Source organism: Cheilinus undulatus, linkage group 3 (genome assembly GCF_018320785.1).
Source record: "Cheilinus undulatus linkage group 3, ASM1832078v1, whole genome shotgun sequence".
NCBI lineage: Eukaryota > Metazoa > Chordata > Actinopteri > Labriformes > Labridae > Cheilinus > Cheilinus undulatus.
This window is the reverse complement of record NC_054867.1, coordinates 42,797,415-42,809,839: the sequence shown is the minus strand read 5'-3', so window position 1 is coordinate 42,809,839 and position 12,425 is coordinate 42,797,415. Positions and strand designations below refer to the sequence as shown.

Sequence of the window (12,425 nt, the reverse complement as noted above, 5' to 3'; positions counted from 1 at the left end):
GTTGGGATCTCAAGGTCTGTTTTTAAGTGCTCCATGTGCTAAACCTCATTAGTGGCATCTTTAGATATTTTAAGATGAGTCAGAAGGTTTTTCCTTTGCCAAAGTTAGTATCGGATGTCCTGCTCCTTCTTGATTTTGACTGGTCGCTGAGGGACAAAGGCCCAAAATAAAAATAAAATCCCTTGAGAAAAATATAACAATAATCAAGACCGTGCACAGACCACAAGATTTGGGGCTAACTGAAACAATGCAGAAAAAATCTGGTTTAACGCAGTGTCTTAACATGACACTCTCACTTCCACACTCCATCCTTCCAATTTAAGTTTTCCCTTTAAAAAATATACATCACATCTAGTGCTTTTGTTTTACAGAGGAGAAACCAGGCAGTACTTCTTATTGATGTGCATTTGCACATCATTTAAAACATGAACATAGATATTTATAATGCATCACTATATCCACTTTTAAAAACTAGCAATCATGTTCTGTAAGTTGTTGACCATCACATGATCCTGATGACATGAGAATGCCTGATGGAGGGCAGGAAGTAGAAAATCTCTACATACATTGAATATGATTCCTACACTGGGATTACTGGATCAGGCATGGAGGCGATCAAAATCAAAAACTTACATCTTACACTGAGCTAAGAGGCTAGCTGAGGCCCTTTAGGTTATTAAAAAAAACTCCTTATTTCGTCACAAACATGCTTTTAATTGAAATGGCGATATACTATTAACCGGATGAACCTTGTGGGGTAAGAAACCAAGTAATGATGTGCTGTTGTGAATGAGCCTTCTCTACAAAATGGCTCTTTTATGTGGACTACTGTTCTTTAGCTAGCTCCTGTTCGAGTGCCAGTTTCCTTTCCTTCTTCCTTTGTTGTAATTTATTCTACAATTAAAAAGCCAGACTGTTACCAAATGAAGAGCCATTTGGGAGCAGAGCAAAGAACCAGCTCTACTGAGCTGAGCCCAATGATCCACATCTCTTAAAAGGCACAGATTTCTCGTCACAACAAGAGAGGCTGGACAGACATCAGCTGAGGAAACACGGGCAAGATCAGAGTTTAATGTGCTAAAACATACCAGATTGCACCGAAAAAAACCAGACAGCTTTGTGAAAACCGACCATACACAAGAGTTGTTTGACACAGTTTGTCCAGGCTTTAGATGGAGGCTTTTTTACATTTCTGCCTGCTGCCGTTTCTCCATGACCTCTTCAAAACATTCTTTTTTGCCTGAACATTTCACTATTTTCGGAACACAAAAGCAGCCTAAAAATGTTCAGTCAGGAACACTCTTGTTATACATTTGACTATTTTATTGCAAAATGAATATATGGTTTTACCTGGTGGAGAAGGCTCTGCTCAAAAGATGCTCCCTAGATTAGTCAAGCAGCATGCTTTGACTTTTCAGGGAGTGCATAGCTAGAAACCCCAATATTGATAGATGCATTAACGACAATCTGTACTGAATACAATGAAATTAGTTCAAAAGCAATTAATACATAGTAGCATGAATCTCATTATGAGGGTGCAACAAGCTTTATGCTATAAAGGAGGAAGCTAGGGTGGAGGAGGAGCTGCCAGCAGCAGCGTAGTGCATCAGCTTTAATGCAAGCAGGGATTAGCTGTGAGAGCTGGGAGGCGATTATTTTCATATTTTGAACACTTGGTGTTGTCCTAAACAGCACCGCTGCAGCGTGCACCTGCAAAGAACTGATGGAGTGAGAAAAGTGAGAGATCATCAAACAATATTCCTGTCAGACACTCCTGGTACCTTGTCATCTCCCTGTCTTATGTTCCTCATCTTTGTCAGTGTAAGCAACAGAAAGTCAAGTAGAAACAGGGCAATTGGACAAAAATGGTGCACTGTGCTTTGAGGCTTTATGCTGCATAACTTGCAGGCTGCTTGGATAATTTAATAGCAATCATTGTAATTAAGCAGATTTTTTAAGAACTTTGCCTGCTTTGATTCTAGAAAGAATGTGGATGATTAATCTGTTGCTTTGAGCAAATTACAAAGGGAGCAAGCAACATATAAAATAACTATGATTCAACAGTTTTGCTCGGCAACAGACTGCTTGCTCTTATTTTTGGAGGGATTATCCTTTAAAGAGGAAAGATACATGCCGAAATAAACATGTAACTCAGTTCTGCTGTGCCTGTGAGATGTGTCTTTAACAACAGGACCAGTCTGGTTTCACAGTGGGATGAGCCAACATTACAGATAGGTACACAGGCGTCTAGGATCATTGATTTGCTTCAAGGTGAGACAAAAACACCAAACCTGTCTGAGTGAAAAAGGCGAGGTCATAGAGAAGCTGTCATCCTGTTTCTGCTGCAGCCAATCAAATGTCTCAACTGTGTTTTACCTCACATGGTCTCAGTCTGCTGTGAGAGTGTTTTCAAAGTCAGACTAAAATATGTTCTGATGAGAATCAGTCCATTTCCTAGCAGCCTGTCACACTCACTCAGGAGAACTTCTTTCATTACTCACATTATCGTCATCATTATCGGCGTCTCTTCTCATTTCTGCTTTTGCAATGTCACATCTCGCCTTTCTGCTAAAACCACCATTTCCCCACAGGATTAATAATGTAGCTGCCTGTCTGTCGATCAAGAGCTGACGAAGAGAGCCTGAAAAATAAACTCCTTCCTGCTGGCATCTCAACACCCAGCAGCAGAGAATACCAGAGGATGATGTGGAAGGAACTCATTAGTGAGTGGCATTTAAGATGCAATCCAGTAACATGAACAGGGGATTTATAATATCAACAGAGGATGATTGACAGACTCAGAAACTGGTGGAGTGTTTCTTTCTCTCCAGTGAGTGTGTTAACAAAACAATCAAAAACTCTGCATGTAGGGAGTCATGATGTAATCTGACAGAAAGTAGGAGTCTATATTTAGAAACATTAATGACCGAGCCTTAGCAACAAGCTCAACAACTGTTCTTCAGGTGAACTAGTCGTCCGGTGTAAATCTACAGGAAAGTGATTTGTCTTTGCAGACTGCATCACACTGATGCGGCTGATTTGCTTCAGAAGGCATCATTTTTCATACTAAAAGCCTCTTTTCTGCAGACATCACTGTAACATTATTATTTTTATTGTAGTCATAAATCTGTGCTGTGTCAAAGTGGAGCTGCAGCAGCATGAGTACGCCTCTGCAGCATTTAGATCTGACAACAGCACGCAGCCTTTAAGCACCTTTTTAATTATATTAACGTGTTTATAAAAAGATCACAAACACCTCAGCAGCATTATAATGAATTATAGGAGTTATTATGCACGATGACCCCAAAAAATCATTACTGTTTTCTTGTTTACTGCAGCGCTCTCGTCACATAATCATCTGCAGTATTTATTGATTTTCAGTAGGAATATGGATTATATCATCTTTTATCCAGCTTTACATCCTGATGCATCAAAGACAGGTTGTTCTTGCAGTTATAAAACCAAAGAGGACTGTGGTTTACAGTTAATAAGGTCCTCCTGATGGAAGCACAATTTAGAGTATAGTTTAGGTGGAAAAGGGGAAAAAATCTGTGGGGAAATGCCAGTTTGCCTCAGATGATTTGCTTTAGTGTGCACAAAAACAATCATTTTCCCCTGGAGATTTATTTCAATAAAAGTGTTTGAATAAAAAAAATCCTATCTTGATTCATTTTAAAATAACTTTTATGATTTGAATGATTAACATAATTTCATAGCAAATAGAAAAGATATAACCTGCCAAACACAGAAAATAACTTTACTGTGGGGTTAAACCAGTATAATTGCATGAGGATATGCAGGCGAGTTTAACACATTCCATCACAGATAATCAAGATCTAGATTCACTAAATGGACAAAAGTATTTGGCCACACCTGGTAATTACTGAATGCAGGTGTTTCAATCCATTGCCACCGGTGTATAAAATCAAGTACCTAGCCATGAAGTCTCCATTTATAATATTTGTGATACAAAAAAGTCTCTAAAAATTTCATGAAATTTCAGGAAAATTTACAAGGAAATTCACTGCCCAAATTTCCAATCAAATTGCCCAAACTTTGAAAATTCTCCTAAAATTACCAAAAAAGTAAAACATTTCTAATAACCCCCCAAGAAAAATTCTGAGTATTTATGGCAAATTCCCCCAAACTCCAAAGCAAATTCCACCTAAAATTTCAAAGCAAAGTCACAGAAATTTACAAACAAATTCTATTTAAGTTCCATGGAAAAAAATCCCCAAAAGTCTCCCAAACATCCTTACAAAGTCTCTAAATAAATTTCAGGAAAATGCAGGTAAATTTGAAAGGAAATTTCTTACCGAAATTTTCATTCAAATTCCCAAAACTTTGTAAATAAATTCCCCAAATTCTCCTGAAAGTACCAAAAATCAAAATAATTCAAAGCAGCCCCCTAGAAAATTCCTAAAAAAAAGAAAGGGAATTCTGCAGACATCCCAAGCAAATCATGGCAAAAAATCTAATAGTGGAATTTATTCCAATTTTTAAAATGTGAACTTGTCCTCATATGCGCATGCAGGGTCTCAGGAGGTTAATCACTGCTGGATATTCCACAGACAACTGTATGAGATATTTGAAAGTGGGAGCATTTAGGAATGACAGCAGATCAGCCATGAAGCAGAAGACCATATAAATGACTGCCAAGGCACATGGTGTGTGTATAAGTCAACAACGCTCCACTGATTCCATAGCTGAAGAGTTTGGAACTTCCACTGGCACTGGTAGGTGCAAAAACTGTGCAGCAGGAGGCTCATAGAATTGGTTTCCATGGCCAAGCAGCTTCATGTGAGCTTCACATCACCAAGTCCAATACCAAGCGTCTGATGGAGTGTTGTAAAGACCCACTGGACTGTGCAGCAGTGGAAATGTGTTCAGATGAGTGACAAATCACACTTCTCTGTTTGGCAGTCAGATGGATAAATCTGGGTTTGGCAGATGACAGGAGAACGTTACCTGCCTGACTTCATTGTGCCAACTGTGAAGTTTGGTGGAGGAGTGTAATGGGGTTGTTTTTAAGGGTTTGGGGTAGGAGATCAATCTTAATGCTTTAACATACCAAGACATTTTGGAAAATGCGATGTGGTGACGGTTTGGGGAAGGCCCTTTTCATGGCTGAGCCCAGTGCACAAAGTAAACACTGTAAAGACATGGTTTAATGAGTTCGGTGTAGAACTTCACTTGTCTGCATGGAGCTCATCAAGCACCTTTGGGATGAACTGGAACGGAGATTGTGAGCCTTCTCGTCAAACATCAGTGCCTGACCTCATAAATGCTCTACAAAATGAATGGGCACAAATTCCCACAAAAAACCTCCAAATTCTTGTGGAAAGCCCTGCACTCAACGACAGTGGTGAATGATCACATCATGTATTTAACACACCTGCTTTTGCCCAAGTGATTAGGCTTGGCAAACCTGAGGAAGCTACCGGGGAAATGCAAAGTAAAAATCTAAAAAAGTTCAGGGTAAATTTGATTTTTGGTATAGCTGATTATTTAATTTCTAACTGAATACTCCTGCAAGCTCAATTTAACAGCTGCCACTCCATTTTTAAATCTAATCTTTGGTTCAAAATGACTAATTTTTGATTACATTAACTAAGATAATCCACTGTTTAACACAAAACCTTTAATTACCATGTCATATTTTAATCAGTAATGACAGATAAAATCAGCCTGCTACCTTATATTCCACATGGCATTTCATATTACTAAATGTTAGTTTTCCTCTACCTCCGTTACTCTTCTATTGTGGTTGAGAACACTACAAGGAGCCATATTTGTCAGCAGAGCAGTGGATTCAAACATGAAGGCTGTTCGTTTTTTATATCATATAACTGATTAAAATAAAACTACTCAGAAAGATGATTACTTGGGATATAAATCAACATGATTATAACTCATCTGGGTTTGTGTGAATATTATATTAACTCTCTAGTTTGAGCCATGTGCCATCTGTTAGTACCAAGGAGGTGGGGTTTATCATCTATTCTGGATGCAGTCTGCAGGGAGAGCTCTAAATATTTTGGCTTCACTCCCAGGCAGCTACACCTCCATCCATCTTCATACCAAGTCCATGACCCCTATAGTATAAAGTGAGTTAAACTCCCCACTGTATTAATGCTTCCAATGTGCTGCATACATGTAAGCATGCTCTGTTGCATGCTCAGAAACCTGTGTACATATCCTAGTATGGATTAGGTCACATACCTTGACAGGTTTCTTACGTGACGACTCGGCCTCGTTGTTCTCAGCCTCCTCGTGCTCCTTGCTTCCTTGGGGCAGGTTGGAGTAGTTGGCCAGGCTGCTGAGGAGAGACGACACCATGGGGCTGGTGTCCATCTCCTCCTGCATGCACACAATCACAAAGAGGAAGGCAGGAGTTGGTATTTTTCATCAGATTAAAGAGAATTCAATACTTTAAAGACCCTTCTTGTAGCGTAGCTACGGTGCCATGACATTACTTGGCAAGAGTTTCTTTCGATCACAGTAAGTTACCCTGCTCCTTTAATCTGCTCTTAGCTATACATCTTCTCTCATTGCAGACCCAACTGGCAACAAAGAAAGTGCTTACACAGCAAATTTTTTCATTTTCCAATTTTGTTTTCCATTTCTTGTTTAGTTTAGAAATCCCACTGAGAGTGCAGTGTAAATACAGTTGTGCAGAGCTGTGGCAAATTGCCTCGTCTGAGTCCCTTCCTTTGGCAGTGTAAGGTTTTTTTGCTGTAACCTGAAGTTCCCACATGCCCTTCACACAGTAATTACCCTCATTAATCGATGTCACAGCCCCAATTCAATCACTGAAACATGAGGAAGAGAGTATCCTACTTCTTATGATCATGCCTGACTGTGAATGCCAACAACTGAATGTGTGTGTGTGTGTGTAAGTAAAATACTGGACCGTACCTCAAACAAGGCCATGTTCTTGCCGTCGTACTGCTGGCTCTTCTCTGCAGCAGCATCACTGCTGTTAATGAAGGGGCTGCTCTCCTTGGGGTTACTGTCAGCTGGAAAACACAAAAAAACACACATTTAGACATGAAGCATAATGCAGAAAACAGGCATGAGATTGTTTGCGTGTATTACTGTTTGTCCATTGATTTATTGTTCAACCAAACAAGCAGAAATTAAAAATCTCCAACATGAGAAGGTTTGCCAGAGAAGGAGGAGAGTTTGTCATCTCTACACATCGCCCACAGTCAGGAAGGCAGAGAAACAGAACCGCAACTAATGGAGTGTGCATTCACAATATGTGCAGAGCTATATTTTCCATATGGCCACAGGAGGAACACAAACTGGAACATCTCAATCAGTTTTGCCCTAAACTGACAAACATCACAAGTTTCTGTGCTTATAGAGAAAACATAATAAGAAACACTTTTTCACAGTCCTGCAAACACTCATTGGTAGAGGCAGTGTGATGTTACGAAGGTGACAGTTGGCTGTAGGCATCATGACTCCACAGAGCAGCGTCTGCCTACAAGTTCACAGTGGAAAAGCACACGGCAGAGCTCCAACACAAACAGATCCTTAAAAGACAAACAGGATTGGAAGGCTGAGCTCTTAGAAGAACCATCGATTGGTTATTCTACCAGATCTTTGACAAGTGCATTGATTTCCAATAGAGGTTTCAAAACAGATTACAAACAGCATCAGATGATGGTCGATGCATTTCCCAGAGTTCCTACTCCACTTAAACCATGGGCAGAGAAATTAGAAGATAAAAAATGTCAGTTCTTGTTTGTCCTTCTTGGGCTTCCCTTATAAACTCAATCAGATCTGTTTTGAGTGTCGATAATTCAATGAAGATAAGAAACAAAACTGACCACAAGAGTCAAATAGATGACATCAGAGAATAAGCTCACCTTGCAGATAATTCAGAATCTATTTCATAGCTAGAAAGATACAAAACAGTGGCAAAGACCAGCCCTACTAGCACATATTATATGTAAATCTTCTAGTGCAACCCCCATATCTGTCCAGATAAAAGAGGTATGTAGCAACGCAGAGGGTTATTATCTATACATATGATAAATATTCCACATTCCGAGATGTGATTTGTGAAATTCAGTACAAAAATGTTTTAATCATGAGACCCTTGGAAGGCCTTTTAGGGCACTCAAAGCAAGGACAAACAATATAAAGATATCTGACTTTGCATGAGATTTGGCACCCCTATCTGTTGATTCACATTCACATTCACATGTTGTGGAAGCGCAATAGAGCATGGCATGGCCAGGACTACACAGTCACACATACACAGTGTTGCACTCCCCGCTGGCTCCTCCAATCCTGTTCTCACCTCTGGAAAGCCTAGGTTATGACCTCCAAAGTCGGCACGGAGGAGGATCACCTCATCCCCTGTTAAACCTCAGACATTCATAGTGAAGGTAAAATGTCATTGGTGGTAGAAATCTCACATTAAAATTGCAATGGGAATTAGACTCTAGTACAGTTTTTGATCTACTCGTGTACATTTATAGATTAGATTAGATTTGTGTCATTGAACATAAGCACAAGAATCATCATAAATGTCTTCTTTCATCCCTCCAGCCATCCGGCAGATACTTAATTTGAGGATATTTAAATATATTTTTCTAAAGTTCTAATTGTGTCTTAGTGCCATTTTCATTGTGAGATGTGAGGTTACATAATCATCATGGTAGCTTGTAATTAAATCCAATAATTATATTGTACATTTAGAAGGAAGAAGTTTTCCTGGTTTGTGAGGTGGTTTCATGATTGTTGCCGAGTCAGAGCCAGTCCCAGATTTATCCATTTCTTGCCCAATTCATGCTTCGCATCCCCAAAAAGATAATAAAGCGAAGAGTTTTCTTGTAATTTACCTAAAAAACTAACTACACAGGAAAATGCCTTCTTGGTGAAGGCAAAATGAGCCCTCAAGCAAACAAACTAATTACTGCTGACATACCAATAGGAGGTCTTGAGTAGTGGTTACAATTAGTTCCAGCTTAATTAGCTGGAGGTTCGAAGTTTTAAATGTTTTTACTTTAAGTTGCTTCTAACAGGTTAGAACTGCAGGTGCTTGTTTTATCACACTTTGCCAAGATAGAACATATTGTTGCCTGTGCTACTGCTAGAATTACATCAGCGTGATTGTGTCTTTTCATTAGATACCTGTGGAGCCTCTGTGGGTACATGGAGGGTCCAGCTGTTACAAGGTTTCACCCTCAGGAAGGTAAGAACAAATAGTAAAGCTATAATTACACTTACATGGAGGAAAAGGAGCTACAAACACTGTAATTGATCTTTTCTTTTAATGACTGGTGAAAATACACCTGACTGATGTGGAAAGAATAGACAGTAGGGGACTGTTAAAGCAATAATAGTTGAACTTTAAGCTTTGAACTGAAGTGCAAGGATCATCACCGTTTGTGTATCAATTTTTGGGTTTTAATGCCTTTTTACAGTGGATGGAGTTATTAATGATGTGCAGGATGTCTTTGAAGGTAAATCTGCAGCTGAAGGGACATTAATAATAACAAAGTATGATAACACTTGGAATTTAGCAGTACTGTCAGTTGTTTGTCTTTTCCCTTTAAATGCATCTAAGTTATAAAGACATAAAATCATTAGTAACTCATGATGATCTCTTGCATGAAGTCAAGCAAGACATACTACTAATACTCAAGCATTACAGGTATTTTCATCAGGAACTCACGCATCAACTCAGGATTCATAATTCATTTATATTTTTTAACCCTAAAGAGTTACCAATAATAGTTATAATGGGAAATGAATTGTATTTTACTGTATAACTTAGTGGTGTATGGTATTATATTGTATCTTATATCATATCCAATTATGTCATAATGCATCTTAACAGATTTGCTGTATTGCATATTATCTTATTGTGCTCTTTTGCACCATGTTGTATATCATGTTTGTTGTACTGTATTGTGGCATGTTGCGTGTTTGTGATTGGTATCATACTGCATGGTATGGTATGGTATGGTATGGTATGGTATGGTATCTTGTGTAACAAATGGTATGGAATCGTATTGTATTGAATCTTATGGTGTCCTGTAGAATTCAATGGTATCCTACGGTACTGAAGCCTACGGTATCCCATACCATCCTACGATATCTAATGGTATCCTTTTGTTAGGTATCCTATGGCATCCCATAGTATCCTTTGGTAAGATATCCTTTGGTATCCTGTACATTTCTATGGTGTGGTATCTTATGATATCCTATGGTATTGTATCCTACAGTATCCCACGACATCCTGTGTGATCTAATAGTATCCTTCGGTATGGCAACAGAGGGCATCCTATAGTATCATTTGGTGTAGTGTCACAAAGCATCCTATTAAATCCTATGGTATTGCATAGTATCCTAGGGTATCCAATATTATCCTGTTGCATCCAATGGTATGGTATTCTATCGTGTGTTGTGGTACTAGATGATATTCTTCTACATTCTATGGTATCATATGGTATGACATCCTATGATATCCTATTTTATGGTATTCTATGATATCCAATAGTGTCCTGTGGATTAGTACTCCATGTCATGGTATCCCATGGAATCCTACGGTATGGCATGTATAGTATGGTATGGTATGGTATGGCATGGCATGGCATGGTACCCTATGGTATGGTATGGTATGGTATGGTATGGTATGGTATGGCATGTATGGCATGACATGGCATGGCACGGCACAGCATGGCATGGCATAGTACCCTATGGTTTGGTATGTTATTGCATGGCATGGCATGGCATGGCATGATATGGTATGTTATGGTATGGTATGATAGAGAAGGATATTCCATAAAAAGCTCTGGTATCAAAAGTTTGCTTGCATTCCTCACTACCATTAATGAATGCTGATTACAAACTCTATCTCCAATATTATTAGATTCATTCTAGACAGCAGGTTAAATATCAACAACTGTGTATTCAGCATGGCAGGGATAAAGAGGAAGATGGTTGATAATGACAATCAAATATTTGGATAAAATAGGCAACCTCCCACATTCTTAAGTATGAGTCAACAGAAAGCCCAAAAAAATAAAACATGATTGATTCAGTCTGACTTATTTATTTAGTCAAGTGAGTAAAGTTGGACTGTCATACTTAACACCTTCTTATTTTGAGCTTTTAAGCCTGACTTGATCGGCACCCTGACTTGATGTTTGCTCTTCAGTGGAAAAATAATTAAATTTAGACTGATTTTATTTACAAAGTGGAGATGGATGGAGGGAGCAGTCATATTTGCACCTTCCCCCTTCGAGCATCTCTTGAGGGAGACAGCAGATTGCTCTCCCTCTGGCTCCCTGTCCTGTCTTGGACCGAGCACCATGAGGCCGGGTTATTTATAGCCAGGGATGCTGCAGCCATGTGCCATGACGTTGGGGCACCGCTAACAGCCGGCACACTGTTCTACACAGACAGAGCATGAGGGCCACTCCGACGGGGACGCCATGCATGAAAATTCAGGGCACGAAAAGAGCATGAAAGGAATGAAAGAAGCCAGCAGAGGAGATGTTAATACAAAGAGATGGACAGAAAGAGAATGAGGGTATGGAGGAGAGGATGGAGAGAGACACAGATAGATGGGAGCAGAGTGGATAGTGACAAGGAGAGAGATACGCTCTGTGACAATCAAAGACATGGCAGCCGGACCTGAAATGGGAACCCACAGAGGGTGAGACAAGAGGGAGACACACTTCTGTCTCTAGCTGCAGATTGTAAAAGCTTCTGGTGCTAGAGGTCCAGTTTTATTTGACCTGCAACTTTAAAAATACACAACGGCCAGCAGGGAAGGTTAAAGTGTCCTGTAGATGGTTTCAGAACACCTGGATCATGTAGTTCTTTGTTTTTTTCCTCCTTGGACCATGTGCGAATATTATGCATCTATGATACTAAAGTTTTACATGCCCCCTGCGGAAACAAATTCAGATTAACTTTATTATCCTGCGCAGGGAAATTGTTTGGTCCAAAGCTCGGAACATAAAACCACCATTAAATCCACAGCACAAACAATACAATACACCATACGGCCATAATCTGATCATAATAAAAACAAACTGGAGCAATTCAATTTGACTTGGAAACAAATAATATCAGGCCTGTAGTGCAGGGCAGATGGGATGAACAATGTATGGGTGAAGAATGCACTAATGTATGCATGAAAACACACCTAAAAAAAAACTTTATGGGTCTATTACTAACACTTCTTACTTCTTACACTTAATGTTTTTTTTTTTTTTTATCAATTCAAGCTTTTTGTGTGTCTGATGCAGCACAATATATTGGGAAGAATCATTAAGAATAGCATGTTGCAGGTTATAATAGCTGTGTTTAACACTAGAATCTGAAAAAGGTGAGTGAAAATGGGAGAGAATAACGGCTTCCTAGCCAATCTATTCCAGTACTAAAGTTACATC

At 39.3% G+C, this 12,425-nt stretch overlaps 1 protein-coding gene across 3 annotated transcripts in view; it reads right to left on the bottom strand.

The window, feature by feature from the left end:
* Positions 1–12,425, bottom strand: part of slc12a5a (solute carrier family 12 member 5a) — a 315,053-nt gene that overhangs the window by 96,273 nt on the left and 206,355 nt on the right. For all 3 annotated transcript variants that reach the window (XM_041782804.1, XM_041782805.1, XM_041782806.1), the window contains exons 2-3: positions 6,919–7,019; positions 6,223–6,360 (exon numbers count right to left, since the gene is read on the bottom strand). In XM_041782804.1, coding sequence (XP_041638738.1) covers positions 6,223–6,360; positions 6,919–7,019 — 239 coding nt within the window. The remainder of the gene's footprint in view (positions 1–6,222; positions 6,361–6,918; positions 7,020–12,425) is intronic.